Below are 21,721 nucleotides of genomic sequence, written 5' to 3' on the forward strand. Positions count from 1 at the left end.
ATTGCCCTGCCGCTTTAAGTGTTTTCAGAAACAGCCTCTGGGTTAATCTTGTTACATTGTAAGCCTTACACCTAGGCCAGGGATGATGAACCTTTTGTTTACTTCGGTGCCGAAAGAGCATGCATGCATGCTATCGTGCATGTGCGAGTGCCCACACCCATAATTCAGTGCCTAGGGAGAGCGAAAACAGCTTCCACCACCTCTCTGAAGGCCGGAAACAGCCTGTTTCCCAAGTTCTGGTGGGCCCAGTAGCCTCATGTTTTGCCCGCCCCAGGTTCCAGAGGCTTCCCTGGATGGGAGAGGGTAAAAATGCCCTTCCCCATTCCCCCGGAGATTCTCTGGAAGTCAGAAATGCATTATTGTTATTGTTATTGTTATTGTTATTTATTGGATTTGTATGCCGCCCCTCTCCAGAGACTCGGGGCGGCTAACAGCGACAATAAAACAGTGTACAATAGTAATTTGGTATTGATGATTAAAAATCAATTAATATAAAAACCAAACATACATACATACATACATACCATGCATAGAATTGTAAAGGCCTAGGGGGAAAGAGGATCTCAATTCCCCCATGCCTTGTGGTAGAGGTGGGTTTTAAGTTGTTTACGAAAGGCAAGTTTGTTATTGTTTGTTATTGTTATTGTTGTGAGCCACCCCGAGTCTGCGGAGAGGGGCGGCATACAAATCCAATAAATCTATTCTAATCTAATCTAATCTAATCTATTATTGTTATTGTTATTGTTATTGTTGTTGTTGTTATTATCATTATCATTATCATTATCATTTTATTAGATTTGTATGCCACCCTTCCACGTAGACTCTTAGTGCCTCTATGTGAGGTGGCCGGCACACCCATGCCCATTGGATCTAAGCTAGGCCAACGGCTCGCATGCCACCTGTGGCACAGGTTCACCATCACTGGCCTAGGCTTTCTGTCTCTAGACTGAGCTTCTCTGTAGTCCCCTACCCTGTAGTTTTTTTGTGTACTTTTATTCGTGGAGTCTGACTTTCTTAAAGATCGCTAAAGGGTTGTTTTAAGCTTTTTGGAGTATATTTCCAACATGGCTGGAACAGCTATTTATAGAAGAGTTAGCAACTTAGCATAGGCTTAGAAGAAATGGCTGAGAGACAGAATGCAAGCTCGGCATTCTGTCTGAATTTATTACTCCTTTCTGGGGGGCATGTGATCTTTCCTTAAATCTGAATGAGCACCTAAGGATATCTTGTGAGGTGAGTGAGACCAATTGATATCTTTAAGTGGTGCAAATAGATCTAATGGTTGCTTCTCCTGGGTGGGAAACTACTTTGTCAGTTCACTGAGCACAGGAGTCTCTTGCCTAGCTTTTACTAGTTTTTTCGCATCATTCCTATCATCCTTTTCCTCCCACTTAGGACTGTATGACTGTAACTTGTTGCTTGCATCCTAAGATTTTTATTAATATTGATTGTTTCCTCATTGCTTATTTGAATCCTATGACAATCATTAAGTGTTGTACCACATGACTCTTGACAAATGTATCTTTTTCTTTTATGTACACTGAGAGCATATGCACCAAGACAAATTCCTTGTGTGTCCAATCACACTTGGCCAATAAATAATTCTATTCTATAGGGATTTTTCAGTCATCCAGGTCATGGTTGTCCCAAGTGTGCTTTTTTCAAGAGGCAACTGGACTTTCTTGGTTTTAAGAAACTTCATTTGCCTCTTGAAAAAGCATTTTTGCAAAAGGACTCTGTTGCATTGCTTCAGAGTGGGCAAGGCACATGATTGCTCACTGATAATAAGTTCAAATTAGTTTTAGTTTTCTCTCATGATAATATGGCATAATAACATGGCACCAATTGTAGAAAGTTAGCACCCACTCTTCTCCTAGAAGAATGAAATATTTTGAGAAATATTAAAGAGGAGGGATGTATTTCCCTGAATGAGAAAGGGAGAAACTTGTTTTCTAAGAGGGAGAAAGCAGCCCCCATCTTCCTTAATAGCCCACAGCAGATGTCAGCACTTAAAAGATAAAGAGATATATAGTTATATTTATAGGCAAAAATTCCTTGCAGCAAGGTCTGAACAAAGACAGAATGGGATTACCCCTGACTCAAGATACAATTAATTTGTTAATTTGTCTCTTTAGCTGAGCATTTTGTAGCCCAAATATGCCCACCCACTTTCTGGAGAGTTTAAATGACCTCTCTGCTAAAGGGTACCAAAGGGCGACCTCTCTGCTATGAGCAAGAGTAACTTGGCTGCTGATAATTATCTTTGTATTTTAACTATTTTAATTCCTCAATGTTGCTCTGACAGCCTGCTTGATTTGTAACTCCAGATTACAGGTATTCCTGCGTAAAAAGAAGATATTCAGAGAGAATAGTTTAGGCTTTCATGATGGCTATGGCTCATTGACCTTCAGTGTGTATTTCTAATCTTATGATTCATATTTAGGGCAGCTTTTTACAAAAAGCAAAGAACTTTTTTGTATTTTTGTACAGATAACCCTTGACTTACAAAACTCAGCAGCGCCTTTTCATGTGGATGTTGACAAAAATAGGATTGCCTACATGATCACTAATGTCCGATGACAGATGTGGCACAACAACAACAAGAAGAATCATTGGCTTACAACAGTTCATTTAATGACCATTCAAAATTAAAAGGGCACTGATGTGAGCGAGGAAGAGAACTGGTTATTAAACAATTTGCAATCCACCACTGATCCAATACTGTAAAATTGTTGGATCTCATCCCATGGTAGTAATGACTGTTCTGTCGGGCTCTCTGGTAGACTCCTCCCAAAAATTCACAGGTACAAATTTCAGACACACACACGTTTGAAAATTCAAAACAATGTTCTTTATAATGCAAATTCACTTAAACCAAGCCCTCTTTTGGTATAGCAAAGAGCACTCGTCTCCAAACAAACTGGTAATTTGTACAAGTCCCTTATCAGTTCTGTGATACTTAGCTTACAGCTGTGAGGCAATTCACAGTCCTTCTTCTTTCACAAAGTGACACACACTTTGCTCTGGTTTAGTTTCAAAGCGGGGAAAAATCAGCACACAAAAAGTCAAAGTCAGTAAAGCAGTCACGAAACACAACAATCAGATAATCCTCCACAATGGCCAAGCCCACAGGCCCACCCAACCACAGGTGGCCTCATTTTCTTTGATAATAATCTCTCAGTTGTTGTTGCCTATGCCTCGCTCTCCGCATGCATGGCTGTATCATTAACTCTTGTTCTGAATCCAAGGAGGAGCTAGATAATTGATCTCCTTCTGAGCTGTCTGCCACACTCTCCTCCTCCCTGTCACTCATGTCTTCTTGGTCAGAGGAGCCTTCATCAGCAGATTCCACCGGGGGCAAAACAGGCCTGCAGCATGTGGATGTCTCCCCCACATCCACAGTCCTTGGGGCAGGAGCTGGGCCAGAGCTAACCACAACAAATGACTATGAGAAGCTATGAGAGAACTACATAAAGTAAATCAGCATAAATTTTATCCAGTGTCTTCTGTCGCAACCTGCCAAACTAAACATCATAATGAAACCGAACTCTTGTAATGAAAGAGAAAAATATTTATAATTTATGTTCAATACTTTTGCAATGCATTCTGGATAAAGTAAAGGCTCAGACTCCTTTTTAATAGCTAGCTTTCTCCTAGCTTACTGTTCCTAAAGTTGTTTCAGCCATCATATATATCCATATAGAAACTCATAGAGAGGCCTCACTGCATCCTTGTCTTCCTCCTTTTTTTTTTCTTTTTCCACACATATCTCTGATAGCATCATCTTATTAACATTAATTGTGAGCAGTGGACTATTCTGACCTGAGTAATGATTAGTGAATAGGGTTTCATAATTATAATAGAAAAGAGATTTATTTAAATGAAATGGATTAGAGGGTTAGGAAAGGCCTTGGATACAAGGAACGTAAAGTAAATCCTTAATTATGTAAACCCAACTGCCAGCTCACGGTCAATGGATCATAAAATGCTAAAAAGTTACTGCCGTTGAACTTGGACCTCTAATGATAGGAATTCAAAAGAATTGCAATGTTTTGCCAGCCCTGACATTGTTGGTTATAGACCAGATGTAGAAGCCTACTTGGAAGTTATTAATTTCTTCAAAACTGGCTTCTCTGAATTAAAAATAATAATAAAATCTGCAAATGGACTGACCAAATAAGTTCGATAAAAATTGATGACAATTATTGGAACTTGAATTGTTGATCTCTCAAATATATATATTGTTTATAACTAAAAGTTATAAACTTGTTTAAAAGATTATATGGCAGTGCTAGAATTGGTTTCTCACAAGGGTACAACCAAAGAAAACTATTTATTCAAAAGATGAGATTAAGAACAAAAGCAGTAATAATTAAAATCAGATTATATTATAGATTTAATAATATATAAACCTGCTTAGAAATCTTGGTGAATGAATTTACATGGTGAAGAGATAATCTGAATTATGTACTGTACATGGAGAGAGAAAAAACAAACAAACCCAGTACTGTTGTTGACGTCTACTATGCCTACCCAACCAAGGAGAGCAAAGTGAAAAAAAAGCATTATGCCAAAAGCAAAGTGAAGGAGAAGAATCATGAAATAACAATGATGGCAGACTATGATTATCCTGATATGGATGATATCAGGCACCCATTCTAGTAAAATTCCAGGTCCCTTAAAAACAACAACTGGATGTCTTAGGGTGGTTTGATTCCTTTGTGAGTTTTGTTGTTGACCAGATTTGCCATGTTGTTTTCTTATCTGGTTTCCAGAATTCTTGCTAGTTTATTTTTTTATGTATTTATTATTTTATTGCATTGTGAGCTGCTTGGAATCATTTGAAATCAGATGGCACTTAAATAAAAGCCCTAAATGGTTCAGGGCCAGACAATTTATGGGACCGCCTCCAACCTCATACCTCATTGTGACCAGTAAGGGCCCACAGAGTTGGCTTTCTCCAGGTCCTGTTCGCCAAGCAATGTTGGTTGGCAGGACCTCGGGAAAGAGCCTTCTCTTGATGGTTCCAACCCTATTGAATCAACAGGTCCTCCCTACGGAAAGCCATTAAGACCTGGCATTCTGGCAGGCCTGGAATTAGATTGATTGTAATGTATGTATGGTTCTTTTTATGATGTTATTTTTTTATTATATTATTTATTTTATTGTTGTATTTTGATTGCATTTTTCTATTGTTGTATTTATGTCTGTTGTTAGCTGCTCTGAGTCCGTTTTGGAATAAGCAGCATATAAATACAATAAATACAATGAATAAAAATACAATGGATTAAATTAAATTAAATTATTAAATTAAATAAATTAAATTAAAAAATCAAATCAAATCCTTTCTAGGAAATCCATGACCATGTACTTCAAAGAGTAGAAGAAGGCATATCTCTTGTTGATTTTATACTGACCCATAAAGACAAATGTCGACAAGGAAATAGAAATAACGTAGACTACATAATGCTGGACTTCTTTAAAGATACAAAAGCTAAGTGCTATTGAACATATATATTAGATATTGAAAAAATGCATTAATGCAATAATAAAAATGCAACAATTAATTAATGCATAATAAAAATGCAATAATTAATTAATGCATAATAAAAATGCAATAATTAATTAATGCATAATAAAAATGCAATAATTAATTAATGCATAATAAAAATGCAATAATTAATTAATGCATAATAAAAATGCAATAATATGAAATATGGCAGGAAAAGCTAAAGAAGAAAAAAGGAACCAAAGAAGTGTCTGGGTTCCTAAAAGTAAGAAATACTAAAAGATGAGCACAAACAAAGAATTCCAGTAGGGAAAAAAAGAAGAAGATAATTCAAAATGTTAGCTTGCACAAAAAGTTATATAACTAAGAAGGATATACAGAAAGGGGTGGGTAAAAGAAAGAAAAGATATACAGTGGTACCTCAAGATACGAACCCCTCGTCTTACGAACAACCCGAGATATGAACCCGGGGTTCAGAAAATTTTTGCCTCTTCTTACGAACTTTTTTCGTCTTACGAACGCCAAACCCGAACTTCCGGGTTCGGCGTTCGGGAGGCTGCTGGGAAGCCCCGCAGCCCAGCTGTCACCTTTTAAAACAGCCGGGGGGCTTCCCGGAAGCCGAAGCCAGAAGTTCGGGTTTGGCGTTTGGCTTCGGGAAGCTGCTGGGAAGCCCCCCGGCTGTTTTAAAGGTGACAGCCGGGCGGCGGGGCTTCTCGGCGGCGGCGGCAGGTTCGTAAGATGGAAAACGTTTGGGAGGCCGCTTTGGGTTTTTGGCTGGGAGGGAGGGCAGGAGGTCCGGCGCTGGGGGAGGGAGCCAGGAAGGTCCTCCTGCTCCCCCCTCCCAGTGAAAAACACAAAGACGGTCTGCCGCCGGAGACCCCTTTATATTTTTGGCTGGGGGGAAGCAGGAGGCGCAGGATCAGGCCAGCGGTGGGCGCAGGAAAAGGCAGCAGGTCTGGGACACCCCCCACCTCAGCACTTTGAATCCTGACGCTTCTGCTGGATACGGGCGGTGGGCGGGGCGAGCTGCCAAGCCCCTGGCTTCCGCGCCGCTCGTCCCACCCACCGCCCGTATCCAGCAGAAGCTGCTGGATTCAAAGTGCTGGGGTGGGGGGGCTGTCGGGACACCCCCCACCCCAGCACTTTGAATCCCACTGCTTCTGCTGGATAACGATCGATGGGCGGGGCGAGCTGCCAAGCCCCTGGCTTCCGCGCCGCCCGTCCCACCCACCACCCGTATCCAGCAGAAGCTGCTGGATTCAAAGTGCTGGGGTGGGGGGGGGCTGTTGGGACACCCCCCCACCCCAGCACTTTGAATCCCGCCGCTTCTGCTGGATACGGGCGGTGGGCGGGGCGAGCTGCCAAGCCCCTGGCTTCCGCGCCGCTCGTCCCACCCACCGCCCGTATCCAGCAGAAGCTGCTGGATTCAAAGTGCTGGGGTGGGGGGGCTGTCGGGACACCCCCCACCCCAGCACTTTGAATCCCGCCGCTTCTGCTGGATACGGGCGGTGGGCGGGGCGAGCTGCCAAGCCCCTGGCTTCTGCACCGCTCGTCCCACCCACCGCCCGTATCCAGCAGAAGCTGCTGGATTCAAAGTGCTGGGGTGGGGGGGCTGTCAGGACACCCCCCACCCCAGCACTAATGTTAATGACAACTACCCAGCGTCTTTAATTATTGGTAACTAGGACTTAATAGGGAAGGGTAAACCATAAGGCCCTGCCCAGATATTAAGATTGGTATAAACTCACAAGATTAATTTAGATGATAAGCATGAAATCATTTCTTATAATAATTCCAAAGTTTAAAACTCCCTTCTTATTGAGCTGGGCACGGTCCTAATATTAGAAGTCTTCCAATAGTGTTAAAAAGCTATTAATTTATGTGTGGCTTCCTTAAAGTCTTTTAATGTAAGCAGTATAAATCATTCAGAAATCTTTAAACTATTTTATGCTTGTACCTTACTTATTGGAAGCTCAACAGCTGCTTTATTAATATTTGAATTATGTCCAGTTTGCATTTTTTTTCTTTTATACTATTTTTTTCTTAATAGATTTAATGTTTCATTATTTAGTGCAGTGTTTCCCAACCTTTTTGGAGCCGCGGCACATTTTTCATATTTTCAAAATCCTGGGGAACATTGAGGGGGGGGGGGGTGCTAAAAAAGTTTGGACAAAAAAATCTCTCTTCCTCCCTTTCGCTCTATTTCTCTCTCTCTCCCTCTTTCTCTCTCTTCCTTCCTTTCTCTCTCCATCCCTCTTTCTTTCTCTCTTCCTTCCTTCCTCTCTTTCTGTCTCCTACTTCCTCTCTCATCTCTCTTTCCTTCCTCTCCCTCCCTTTCTCTCTTTCCTTTCTCTCCCTTTCGGTCTATCCTTTCTATCTCTCACCCCTTCTCCCTCTTTCATTCCCTTTATCTCCCTCCCTTTCTCTCTCATTCCTTTCTCTCCCTCTTTCCTTTCTATCGCTTTCTTTTTCTCCCTCCTTCATATCTTCTTTCTCTCCCCCCTTCCTCCCTCTTTCCTTTCTCCACCTCCCTTTCTCTTCCTTTTTCTCTATCCTTTCTACCTCTTACTCTTTCTTTCTCTCCCTCCTTCATTCAATTTTCTCTCCCTCCCTTTCTCTCTCTTTCCTTTCTCTCCCTCCCTTGTTCTCCCCTGGGGCTGCCTGTGCCTGCCCTGCACCACCCAACATGGACGGACAGCCCCCAGTCGTCGGTTCATCGCCCCCCCCCCCACACGGAGGGAGATCAGGCTGGCGAGGGCGGTAGATCTGCGTCCCCAGCCACTGGAGGGAAATCGGGCTGGCGGGGGCAGCGAATCCACCTCCCCAGCCGGGCGGAGGGAAATCGGGCTGGTGGGGGCGGCGAATCCACCTCCCCAGCCGGATGGAGGGAGATCGGGCTGGCGAGGGCGGTGGATCCGCGTCCCCAGCCGCGCGGAGGGAAATCGGGCAGGTGGGCGGGTGGCCGCAGCTCCCTGCACGCCCCTGGAAAAGGGTGCGCGGGGGGCATTTTGGGGTGCGCTGGCGCAGGCGTGCCCAGCCTACAGGGAACGGTGCCCAGGGCCGCTGCACCCGGCAGCCTCCTCTTTCTGCTGCCATTGCCCTCCCGCCGGGCCCCAAAGGACAATTGTTGCCACCCCCGCCAGGAAAGCTCCAGCTGGGCGGGGTGCTGCCGGTGGCTCCACCCTGGAGCTCTTGCTCGCCGCTGCCATCCCCCAGCAATTGCCCGAGGCCGATGCAGCCAGCAGCCTCCCGTTCCTGCTGCCATTGCCCTCCCGCCGGGCCCGAAAGGACACTTGTTGCCGCCTCCACTGGGAAGCTCCAGCTGGGCACGAAGAATAAAGTTCAGCTTCCAGTCTCAGAAGCTGAGCTTCGCGGCACACCTGATGATGTCTCGCGGCACACCAGTGTGCCATGGCACACCGGTTGAAAAACACTGATTTAGTGAGCCACTTTGCTGGGGCTATGCCATTAAAGGAGGGCTATTAATATATTAACTATTGTATCTGTTTTATGTATAATCTAACAGAACTGCTCAGGATTTAGGCAACAGGGTTGTGTATTATCAGCAGTGCCAAGTGCAGTAGTGGCATTATAGCATTTTAGAATATTCAGATGAGTTCTTAGTGCTTTTTACCACAACTCTCTAAGGTAGACAACTTTGTTTTGTAGATGGAAAACTGAGTTCGAGAAAGTGATTTGTTGAATACCAATTAAGTTGTTTTTCACACTATCAGGCATGGCTTTTTCCCAACTTGTTGAAAGTGTAATATAAACAAAGGCACCACTCAGTACCCAAGATGGCATTATATTAACTAGCAACTTTCCGTTGCCAAAGTTTTTCCTCCACTTTCAACCCACAAGTGAATTCCATTTAAGGAGTATCTCTTCTCTACTGATCAAAAGCTTTCATTTTGCAGATCCGTCCAACTGTATTGCTTTCCTGGACAGCACAGCAGTGGGTAGAAGGCAAATTAATAGTGAATTGTATCTTAATTGTCCTTTATTTAGCTTCAGTCCCCTGGCAAAAAAAGGATATTGAATTTACTCATTATTTCCTCCTTTTCTTCCTTTCCAAGATGGAAAAATAGCACTACTTTACTATATATAGAGAGAGAGAAAAATGAGTAATTTGATGCTCTTTTTTTCATGGGTGAGAGTCACAGATAAAACAGGAAGCAATTAAAATCTGACTCAGTATTAATTTCCAATGGTCTTGAACACAGAAACAATAAAGTTGACTAACCAGAAACTGAAAACTTTCATCTGAAACTGTGTAAGAGCATATGGTCTGTCTTTGCTACAATAATGAGTATGATTGTTTTTACTTAGAATAATAATTGTCTGCGACACTATATGAAAATGGAGGAGGGGTGCTGAAAAAATAAATAATGAGTAAATGTAACCATTTATCAAGAATATTGTATAGTTTCCCTATAAAAATAACAGAGTGAAAAAAGAATCACAATTCCAGATAAAAGGATGAGCATGGAAACAACATTACTGAATTATTTTTAAAAGTGGGGAGGGTGTAAAATTGGGAATTATTTGGTTTTTGCCACACTATGCTCATTTTCTGAAGCTAATTTACTTTGGATACTGGAAATCTTTTTATATACCTATGAATCAATGCTCAAAACCACTGGAGTTCTTGTCTATGCTTCTATTAAGATGAATGGGTCTACAAATTGTAGGTATGAAATGATCTGAGAAACTTGACATCTTTCACATACTGTTCTATTATAACTCCTGCATTCATAACCTATGGCATGTTGTCCAACTAATTGAATATCTCAGTAGTATGTCTCAGGCATGTTAGCTTACATAATCCTATGCTAATGGAGACATGAAACTCCACTGTTAAGAGACCCAGCCCTAAATAAAAATAAACCCATATGGTTGTGTCTCTTAATTCCAATAGTCGTGATTGCCCATTCTTAAACAAGCACTGTATGGGTTGTTAAGGGAGGACTTCATATGATTACTACATGTATATTGTTCAAGTCGAGGGGGGCCCCTCTCTCAGAGTATTAACTCAGCACAACGAGATATCACAAATTACTTTATTACAGGCATCCACAACAACAACTCATGGTTATGATGCAATTATTCTGCAGTGTAAGCTTTCCCATTGTACAGGTAAAAAGAGGTTGAATCGTTCCCAGTTCTGCCCTCATGCTGTTCTACCTGTTGCTTTTACATGCTGGCTTGCTTAGCAAATAAGAAAGAACCCGTGGGAATGTTCTCTCCAATTACTCCTCATCACAGGTCAGAGCCAATAGGAATACACAGATGTGGTTACATGTAAAACTACATTACCCAGAGTGCAATCTAACTACAATTCCCCTAATGCAATGTCTTAAAGAAACATGTCTTAGTACAAGCTAACTATTTCTGTCTGTGGTGATAGCACAACATGTGACTTGCTGCCAGCTTCTCCACTGACTTTGTTTATCAGAAATGGGCAGGGAAGATTACAAATCACAACCACATGACTTTAGGGGGATGAGACATCATAATCACGATTCAGGCACACCTAGATTGCAATCATGTGATCAAGGTACAAAGCAATCTAGAACTAAGGAGAAATTTCCTGACAGAACAATTATTCAGGGGATCAACTTGCCTCCAGAAGTTGTGAATGCTCCAACACTGGAAATTTTTAAGAAGATATTGGACAATCATTTGTCTGAAATGGTATAGGGCAGTGATGGTGAACCTTTTTCCCCATGGGTGCCGAAAGTGCACATGTGTGCGTTATTGCACACACGCGAGTGCCCATACCAATAATTCAATGCCTGAGGAGGATAAAAATGGCCTCCCCTTGGAGGCCCTCTGGAGGCCAGAAATGACCCATTTCCCAACTTCTAGTGGGCCCAGGAGGCCCGTTTCCCAACTTCTGGTGGGCCCACTAGGCCTGTTTTTCATCCTCCTTTTGGAGCCTGGAGAGGACATAAATGCCCCCCCCCATTCCCTTGGAGGCCCTCTGTAAGTGAAAATGCCCTCCATGTGAGCCAATAATAATAATAATAATAATAATAATAATAATAATAATAATAATAATAATAATTTATTAGATTTGTATGCCGCCCCTCTCCGAAGACTCGGGGCGGCTCACAACAACGATAAAAACAATATTATACTGGCATAAATCTAATATTAAAAAACCCTAAAAACCCTATCATAATTAAAAACCAAACAGCAGATACATACCAAACATAAATTATAATAAGCCTGGGGGAAAGGTGTCTCAAATCCCCAATGCCTGGCGGTATAGGTGGGTCTTAAGTAGTTTACGGAAGACAAGGAGGGTGGGAGCAGTTCTAATCTCCGGGGGGAGTTGATTCCAGAGGGCCGGGGCCACCACAGAGAAGGCTCTTCCCCTGGGGCACGCCAGATGACATTGTTTAGTCGACGGGACCCGGAGAAGGCCAACTCTGTGGGACCTTATCGGCCGCTGGGATTCATGCGGTAGCAGGCGGTTCTGGAGGTACTCTGGTCCAATGCCATGTAGGGCTTTAAAGGTCATGACCAACACTTTGAATTGTGACCGGAAACTGATCGGCAGCTGAAATCAACTGGCTGGCATGCACGTGCACATTGAAGCTGAGCTAGGGCAATAGCTTCAGTGCCAGCAGATATGGCCCCACATGCCACCTCTGGCACCCGTGACAAAGGTTCGCCATCACTGGTATAGGGCTTCCTGCCTGAACATGGGGTTGGATTAGAAGATCTCCAAGATCCCTTCTAACTCTGTTTGTAATTGCAGGACTGTATGAGAACTGATACTAACAACCATTAATTCAGCATTGTCATAAGCTGCAACTTTACTGAATGGGTACTCATTAAACAAAAGTACTGTACATTACACAATTTAATATTCCATAGACATTCTGATGATACTCTGCTTACTTCCTATGTTGAGATCTTGGCAGAAGATTCATAGATGCAGCTAGGCTAGAAATCTTTATGGCAAATCAGAATGAAACCAAATGAAAGAATTGATTGCCAGCATAAGGATGCAGACTTCTCTTATACTCAGTGTTTAAAATCCATTGCTTTTTCTCACAGTTCAGTGGATGCTTGGTGAACCTAAAGATGAATCATTCTTGAATATTTACATAATTGCTTCTTCTGGTGTGAAAACCCCTGGCTCTCATCTTAATGCTCATTCATACAGGAGTTGTAATCCAGACTGTCTAGAGGAAACAGGATTGCTTCCAATAATATTTAATATTTATTAGCATTTATGTGTTAATATTTATTAACTTCAATATTAACTATTGAACATTAATGTGTAATAACATTAACGTAATATTTATTATGATATTCTGTAGCAGCTTTTGACTCCCATCTCCTTCTTCTTCTGAATCTATTATCTTAAAGCTGGTCTTTTAATTCATAATACTGAGCAAATACAGTGGTACCTCAAGATACGAATCCCTCATCTTACGAACAACTCAAGATACGAACCCGGGGTTCAGAAAAAATTTGCCTCTTCTTACGAACTTTTTTCGTGTTACGAACGCCAAACCCGAACTTCCGGGTTTGGCGTTCGGAGGCTGCTGGGAAGCCGTGCGGCTGTTTTAAAAGGTCACAGCCGGGCTGGGGGGGTTGCTGGGAAGCCCCCCCAGCCCGGCTGTGACCTTTTAAAACAGCCGCGTGGCTTCCCAGCCGTCTCCCGAAGCCGAACGCCAAACCCAAACTTCCGCGTTTCGCGTTTGGAGGCTGCTGGGAAGCCACGTGGCTGTTTTAAAAGGTCACAGCCGGGCTGGGAGGCTTCCCAGCAGCCTCCGAACGCCGAACCCGGAAGTTTGGGTTTGGCGTTCGGCATTCGGGAGGTCGCTGAGAAGCCCCCAGGCTGTTTTAAAAGGTGACAGCCGGGCGGCAGTGGTTTTTTTGCGGGTTTTTTTTTTTTGGTTGCACGGATTAATTGACTTTACATTGTTTCCTATGGGAAACAATGTTTCGTCTTACGAACCTTTCATCTTACGAACCTCCCCCTGGAACCAATTAGGTTCGTAAGACGAGGTATGACTGTACAAGGTCATCTTAGCTCTGTTTTAACGATGCACTTTTACCATGAGGTTTTGTCCATTCTTATTGTATTGTTTCTACTTTTCATAATTTCATAGTGTATTTTTGATGTTTTTGATTAACCTCAACATGAGCATACAGTAATGACTACATTTCAATTGCAGAAATATAAATGCAGTCAGGCAGACTTTTAAATTTCTAAATCATTTAAACTTTTGCTTCTTAAAACTTGAGGCAGTTTGAGCTCTCTAAAAATAACTTTATGATATTATCTCCACCTTATAACTCAAGATACGTGGCTAGAGAAGAAAACTTATCTCATGATATATGTCCTTAAAGCAGTGATGGGCTACCAAAAGTTTTACTACCACACTGTGGGCATGGCTTATGCATTTTGTTTCAACATCTTTCAGTATAAATTGAGATTTGGGACAGAAATGGGTTGGGTTGCACTTTTGGATGATCTCTGGCAGGAATGGAATGGAAGTAATGCAGCCATCCTTGCTCTACTTGACATCTCGGTGGCTTTCAATACTATTGACCATGGTATTCTCCTGGAGTGGCTTCAGGAGATGGGAGAGGGAGGCCTTGTGCTATCCTGGTTCACTTCCTTCCTCTGCAACCAGAGGAAGGACGTGTTGATAGGACGTAAGAGATCAAGCCCACTCCCACTCAGGGCCACCATCAGGAATTTTGGGGCCCCATACAGCCTAAGTGTCTGGGCCCTCCCGCCATTTTAAAACTATTTTAAGTCGCCAAGCCACTCCATCCCCCGGGGATCATTTCCCGCTTCACGCCAAGCGAGACGGTCCCATAGGCCAGTGTTTCCCAACCTTGGCAACTTGAAGATATCTGGACTTTAACTCCCAGAATTCCCCAGCCAGTGAATGCTGGCTGGGGAATTCTGGGAGTTGAAGTCCAGATATCTTCAAGTTGTCAAGGTTGGGAAGCACTGCCATAGGCTATTTCAGGAACTGGGTTAAGCCGATTGTGTGGACTCGTCCAGGAGAAAGAAAGAAGCGGGAGTGACAAGGGAAAGAAAGATCCTGGCATCGGTCAGGCGGAGTGAGGCTTATTTACGGCTCCTTGGCACTTCTCCCTTCTTGTTGACAAAACCATGTGCTTTCTAGCGAGGGGAGAGGGGAAGGGGATCCCACACCCGGCAGCCACCGAAGAGGAGCTGGAAAGGACGAGGGGAGAGAAAAAGCAGGGTACCAGCAGTCAGGCAGGTGTCTTGAGGGGGCACTCCCATCTGGAAGGAAGGGAAGAAAGGCAAGGGCGAGCTATGAAGGAAGGAAGAAAGGAAGGAAGGAAGGAAGGAAGGAAGGAATGGTAAAAGGGGCGATCAAGAGAGGAATGGGTGAATGAATGGACGGAGGGTGGGAAGGAAGGAAAGAGGGAAGGGACAGGAACAGAGGAAGGGTGCAAAGCAAGCAAGGAAAGGTGTGAAAGGGGAGAGTAAGAGAGGAAGGAGTGAAAGAAGGGAGTGAGGGAGGAAAGAAGGGAGGAAGGAGAAGGAAAGCAAGAAATGGAGGGAGGGAAGGAAAGAAAGAAAGAAAGAAAGAAAGAAAGAAGGGGAAGGGACAGGAACAGAGGAAGGAAGCAAGGAAACTTATGAAAGGGGAGAGTAAGAGAGAAAGGACTGAAGGGAGGGAGGGAGGGAAGAAGGTAGGAAGGAGAAAGAAAAGAAGAAATAGAGGAAGGGAAGGTAAAAGAGAAAGAAAAAGAGCAAGAAAGAGAAAGAAAGAAAGAAAGAGAATGAAAGAGAAATAAAAAGAGAGAGGGGGAATGAAAGAAATGGAAGGAGGGAAGGAAGGAGAGAAAGAAAGAGGAAGAAAGAAAGCAAGAGAAAGAAAAAAAGAATGAAAGAGCAAGAGAGAAAGAGAGAAAGAGAGAAAGAAAGAAAGAGGAAAGAAAGAATGAAAGAGAAATAAAAAGAGAGGGGGAATGAAAGAAATGGAAAGAGGGAAGGAAGGAGAGAAAGAAAGAAAGAAAGAGAAAGAAAGAAAGCAAGAGAAAGAAAAAAGAATGAAAGAGCAAGAGAGAAATAGAGAAAGAAAGAAAGAAAAAGAAACAAAAGAAATTATGACTTTGACTATGCCGGCTCCTTCCCTCCACCGCTCCCCACAAACCACCTACCCCTCTACCGCAAGAGGGAAGCGCCCGAGGCGCCAGGTTCTTCCCTTTCTCCCTCGCCCGCATCCTTGCCGCGGTGACTCACCAGGAGAAGGCTGGAGACCCACGCGGCTCCTCAGGGGGCCTTGTGGAAGGCGGCGGCGGAAGCCCCCATGGCCGGCGCTGGGTGTGAGGAAGGATGCTTTCTGCGCGGGCGGAGGCCAAAAGCTGAGAAGGGCGTGCCTTGCCCACCCTCGCCGAAAGAGCTGCCCATCTAGCAGTCCCGCTGCCCCATTGCCCGGCAGGGGATGATGGGCAAGGGACGCCTCGGGGAAGGAGGGCAGGGTGGGAAGGGAAGGAGGGGGCTGGTGGGGGTTTAGGAAAGGGGAGCCCGCCGGGCACGAGGGAATGCTGGCCGCGCGGGGCTCCGAGGCCAGCCTTGCAGCTCCTCGGCGGGAGGAGCTGAAAGCCACCGGGCGAGGACTGGGCTCAGCAGGAGAAGCGCCGCCCCCCCCATTATTCAATTTCCCCGTGACGCCACTCCCAGTAGTACCGGTCTATCGGCGGCCCTGCTCTCAGTGTACATAAAATAAAATATAGATTTGTCAAGAATCATGTGGTATAACACTTAATGATTGTCATAGGGGTCAAATAAGCAATGAAGAAGCAATATTAATAAAAATCTTAGATATAAGCAACAAGTGACAGTCATACAGTCAATTTTTCCCGCCCTCTTTTTGACTCGTGCAGTATACAGGTCCTCAATGGAAGGCAGGTTGTCATGCTATGCTAGGCTAGGCCTTCCTAGATGGGTTGAAATATCCAGTACAGCATCTCAGTGGTTGCCACAAAGAAGGAGTCAAGTTATTCTCCAAAGCACCTGAGGGTAGAACAAGAAGCAATGGGTGGAAACCAAACAAGGAGAGAAGCAACTTAGAACTAAGGAGAAATTGCCTGACAGTCAGAATGGTTGGTCAGTGGAATAGAAGTTGCCTCCAGAAGTTGTGAATGCCCCAACACTGGAGGTTTTTAAGCAGATGTTGGATCACCATCTGTCTGAAGTAGTGTAGGGTTTCCTGCCTAAGCAGGGGGTTGGACTAGAAGACCTCCAAGGTCCCTTCCAACTCTGTTGTTATTATTATTAAATGCAGATCCCAGGATTCCATGATGCTGCCTTGGAATTCTGGGAGCTTCTCTATGGCACTGAGTTTCCAAAGATCTTGAGCACATTTTGGGGTAGGAAAATGTCTCCGATTTGAGGCGTGTGGGATGAAATGGGGAGCAAAATTTAGAGCAAGGGAAACTTCAGTGTAGCCTGCTTTCCTTCTGGGTTAACTTTGAGGCTATGTCATGATGAATTTCATGGGGAGTGGAGGGGATTCCTGGGAAAAAGGGCTTTGGAAGGTGAGTCTGCAGACCCCACCTTTCTCTCTGATGGGCAAAGAGGAGGCATCCCCCGAAGAGAGGTGAGGCCCCCTCCCCAATTGGCTACCTAGCCCGATTTCCCTTTGCTGCGTCTGGGGCCGGCTCAGGCGAGGAAGTGTTCCAGGTGGGGTGACCTTCATGTCCCCCCCCAGCGCCCATGGGTCAGGCCCCCGCCCAGCCCCTACTTTCCGCTCCCACTTGCCTGCTCAGGTTGCTGCACCGAGGCGCCCCCGCCCCCTCCTCAGTTAGCCTGCCTTCTCCACGGTCTTCCGCGGCGGCTTTTCGGGAGGAGGGGGCCTGGCTCCGTGGCGGGTCCGAGCCCCCCCGGCCTCCCCTGCCCGGGGCATTTCCTCTCGGCGTCAAGGAGGTGCAGCGGCGGGTGGAGAGAGGGAAGGGGGGCAGCGGCATCCCTCCTGGCCTTGGCGGGCCGCCTGACCCTCCCCACCTCCTGCAAACGCGGCGGGCGGTGGGGGGAGAGCGAGGAGCTGGCTCCGGCGGGCGCGGGGCTTGGCTGGCTGGCTGGCGGGGGGAGTGCCACTGGTGGTGTGGAGGGAGACCCTCCTCCAGGAGGGAGGGGGCCAGGCAGCAGCTAGCCAGCCAGCCGACAGGATGGCGCTTCCGAGTTCGCAGCCAAACTTTGCACAGGCGCCGGCCGGCCGAAAGGAACGCTAGAGCGGGCGCGCCTCCAGCCACAGCAGCTGGGCTCAGCAGGAGAAGCGCCGCCCCCCCCATTATTCAATTTCCCCGGGCCCGGTACGCCCCTCTCAGTAATACCCGTCTATCGGCGGCCCTGCTCCCACTGCTTTGTAGGGTTTCACAGGGTTTGGTATTCTCTTAATTTCTGTTCAACATTTATATGAAGCCACTGGGTGACATCATCCACCACCTTGGACTGAGGTATCACCAATATGCTGATGATTTTGTGCAGACCATGGTATGCACACATATCACCTCTCCTACGGGAGCTGATTGGCTGCCAATTTGCTTTTGGATGCAATTCAAAGTGCTGGTTATCACCTTTAAAGCCCTCCATGGCTTGGGACTAGGTTATCCGAGGGACCGTCTGTTGCCAGTCACATCTACCCGGCCCATCAGAGTGGGGAGACAAGGAATGCTGCAGGTCCCATCCATTAGGGCAGAGGACCTCAATCTTGTCAACTTGTGGACTTCAACTCCCAGAATTCTGGGAGTTGAAGTCCACAAGTCTTAAAGTTGACAAGTTTGAATACCTCTGTCCTAGGGAGATACACCTGGTGGGACCCAGAAGAAGGGCCTTCTCCATGGTAGCTCCCTCTCTCTGGAACATCATTCTCCTATAGATTAGAATGGCCCCTACTTAACACTCTTCAGAAAGGCATTGAAGACCTGGTTCTGTCAGTGGATCCGCTGTCACCCGGTTGGGGGGTGATTTTTTTATATTATATTATATTTAGTTGATTCTTTTTTTATTAGTTTTATTGTTTTAAATGAGGTTTTATATTCTGTAAGCTGCCTTGAATAACCATGTGCGAATAGGCAGTAATATAAATTCAATAAATAAATAATAAACAAATAAATTACAAAATTAATAGAAATCATACATATGTACATACATACATACATACATACATACATACATACATACAGCCGTGAGTTACGAGCCGAAACACTAAATTATGCTCACCACCGCGGCTCGTAGGTTCTTGTGGGACCAGTACGATTTTGCTGCTGCACCTGTAAAGGTAGCAAAATTGCACCCATGTTTCAGCGAGGTTTTACCTGAGGCTCTCTTATTTTCCTTTTGTAATTGCTAAAATGAATTTAACTTTTAATGGCAGATTACAGATCTGTATTTCTGTAAAGCTGGAGGGAAAATGACTTTTTTTTAAGGCTGTTGTCTCCATTTCCCCTTTTCCTTATTGTGTTTTTTTTCTTTTATTTCCCCTTAATTTCTTTCTGAAATATGCAAAAATATACATTGTGATATAAAATAAATAAAATCCATTTTGTTATTTGCTTTTGAAAGAACTACAGAATATTCTAAAACTAGACCCTACATAACTGGCTCAAAAGTACACCTTGCTTACATCAAAGTTACTTTCACATGGTCCAGAAATTCAAATATTCAATTCCTTGCATGAGATCTTTGTCAAATCTGATGAGCTCCACTTCTAGCATTTCAACTAAAGGAGATCACCTTAAGAAAAATTATCAGCTATTTCATAACATACAGAGCACCATGGGTCTGTGGGTCTGTGTGTATGTAAGTATATTTTTTTCTGTTGAATTAACCTGGTATACCCAAATATGGGAGGGAACATACTGCCTCCTTTTTGCCTCTCGGCCTCTTCAGGGGCCATATCCAAGACAGTTACATTTTTATAGCTGACAAACTGTATCCTATATGTGTAACGTATTTTTGCTGATAATGAAAAGGAAGGGAGACTAGTATAGATCTATTTCAAGCTATTTTGCTCTCATCAGCTAGCCATACTCACTGGGATTTGAACCTGGGGAGCCTGCCTGTAAGGCAGGAGATTTAGTTTATCTATCTATCTATCTATCTATCTATCTATCTATCTATCTATCTATCTATCTATCTATCTATCATCTATCTATCTATTAGATTTGTATGCCGCCCCTCTCCGTAGACTCGGACTTTAACCTCTAGATTCAAATCCCGGTAAGGACATGGCTATCTGATGAGACCAAAATAGCTTGAAATAGATTTATATTAGTCTCCCTTCCTTTTCATTATAGGCAAAAATATGTTTTATTTTGTATATATAGCATAATGTCAAGGATCTTTATTCACTTTCTAAATAGGTGGTGATGGTGCCTCTAATAAACTTTTGTTTCTTTCTGTGTAGATCATAGATGAAGAAGAAACACAGTTCATGAGTAATTGTCCTGTGGCTGTGACAGAAAGTACACCAAGGAGGAGGACTCGCATTCAAGTGTTTTGGACAGCTCCTTCTTTGGGCACAGGCTGTGTAATTTTGAAGTAAGTAAATGTATGGTCTAAATGTTGGACTGAAAGCATAGTTTGCTGCACATACTGTTCTTTATGACTTTACAGTGGTTTTTAGCCTGACCTTAGCTACACTATGAGAACCTCAGAAGCAATCATTCTCACGTTTTAATGCTCTGAATGCCTGTAAACATTGGGGAGGGGGGATTTATACAGGCAACTTGCACTGCTTTGAAACCTCTGTAATTTTACTAAAAATTATAATAATCAAGAATGTAGTTGATTTAGCTTTGATTCAATGGATGTGAGTCTGAAATTGTAGGAAATTAGTATCTTATTTTAAATGCTGCATGTGCATGGAATATTGGGTGGTCCATTTCCCCATTTACAGGCATGACTGCATGACTGTAACTTGGTTGCTTGTATCCTTATGATTTATATTGACCGGTTCCTAATATGATTTGATTGCTTATATAGAATAGGATAGAATAGAATAGAATAGTATAGAATAGAATAGAATAGAATAGAATAGAATAGAATAGAATAGAATAGGCATTCTTTATTGGCCAAGATTGGACATACAAGAAATTTGTCTTTGGTGCAGATGCTCTCAGTGTACATAAAAATAAAATACGTTTGTCAAAATCATGAGGTACAACACTTAATGATTGTCATAGGGTACAAATAAGCATAGAAACATAGAAGACCTACGGCAGAAAAAGACCTCATGATCCATCTAGTCTGCCCTTATACTATTTTTTGTATTTTATCTTAGGATGGATATATGTTTATCCCAGGCATGTTTAAATTCAGTTACTGTGGAGCAATCAGGAAACAATCAATATTAATATAAATCATAAGGATACAAGCAACAAGTTAAAGTTATACAGTCATAAGTGGGAGGAACGATGAGAGGACTAATAGTAATAGTAATGCAGCCTTACTGAATAGTTTGATATTGATGGGGGAATTATTTTTTTAGCAGATTGATGGTGTTCAGGGAAAAAACTGTTCTTGTGTCTAGTTGTCTTGGTGTGCAGTGCTCTATAATTTATTTTTATATTTTAAATTGAGTTTCTAAATCATTTTTAAAAGTAGTTATGAGCTTTAAAATGAAGTATTTAAATTAAAAACTTGAGATTTCAATTTCAGCCACCTGGTGTTTCTATAGCATGATTTATTAAAATATTACACATTTATTTCCTGATTAATTTTAGTTTTCCATCATATATGAAATCTGTATTGTGTTTGTTGCTTTGCTTCCAATAATGTGTTCTTCTAAAATGTCAAATTATACTTGGCACAATATAGTTTGGAAACCTGGTCTTGGTAGAAATTGCGCACATGTAAAACAGGAAAAAAACATGGTTTATTCTTTTTTAAAGGCAAAGTACAGAATTTGCTTATATATTCCTTTTCTGATTTATTCATGTATCTCTTTTTGGATGTTACGGTTGAAAAACTTGAAAAGAACATAAAATCTGCCAAATTAGAGATTTGGCAGATTTAGAACATCATTTACATGCATTTTTAAAAGTCACAATCCTTTGGGAAATTGTGCAGCTGGAACACCAATTTGAATGTTTGCAAAACAAAATACATGCAGGCTTCAGAAGTTAATACCATGAAGATCTTTTAGAGTTTTGCTTTGTCAGCTCCCCAAATAGTATTTCCTTCAATATTAAATT

At 43.4% G+C, this 21,721-nt stretch overlaps 1 protein-coding gene across 2 annotated transcripts in view; it reads left to right on the top strand.

The window, feature by feature from the left end:
• The window catches only part of SPON1 (spondin 1), a 393,098-nt gene that overhangs the window by 98,860 nt on the left and 272,517 nt on the right, over positions 1-21,721 (top strand). For both annotated transcript variants that reach the window (XM_070762471.1, XM_070762480.1), the window contains exon 3: positions 19,933-20,066. In XM_070762471.1, the coding sequence (XP_070618572.1) occupies positions 19,933-20,066 (134 nt within the window). The remainder of the gene's footprint in view (positions 1-19,932; positions 20,067-21,721) is intronic.

Source organism: Erythrolamprus reginae, chromosome 1, assembly GCF_031021105.1.
Source record: "Erythrolamprus reginae isolate rEryReg1 chromosome 1, rEryReg1.hap1, whole genome shotgun sequence".
Taxonomy (NCBI): domain Eukaryota; kingdom Metazoa; phylum Chordata; class Lepidosauria; order Squamata; family Dipsadidae; genus Erythrolamprus; species Erythrolamprus reginae.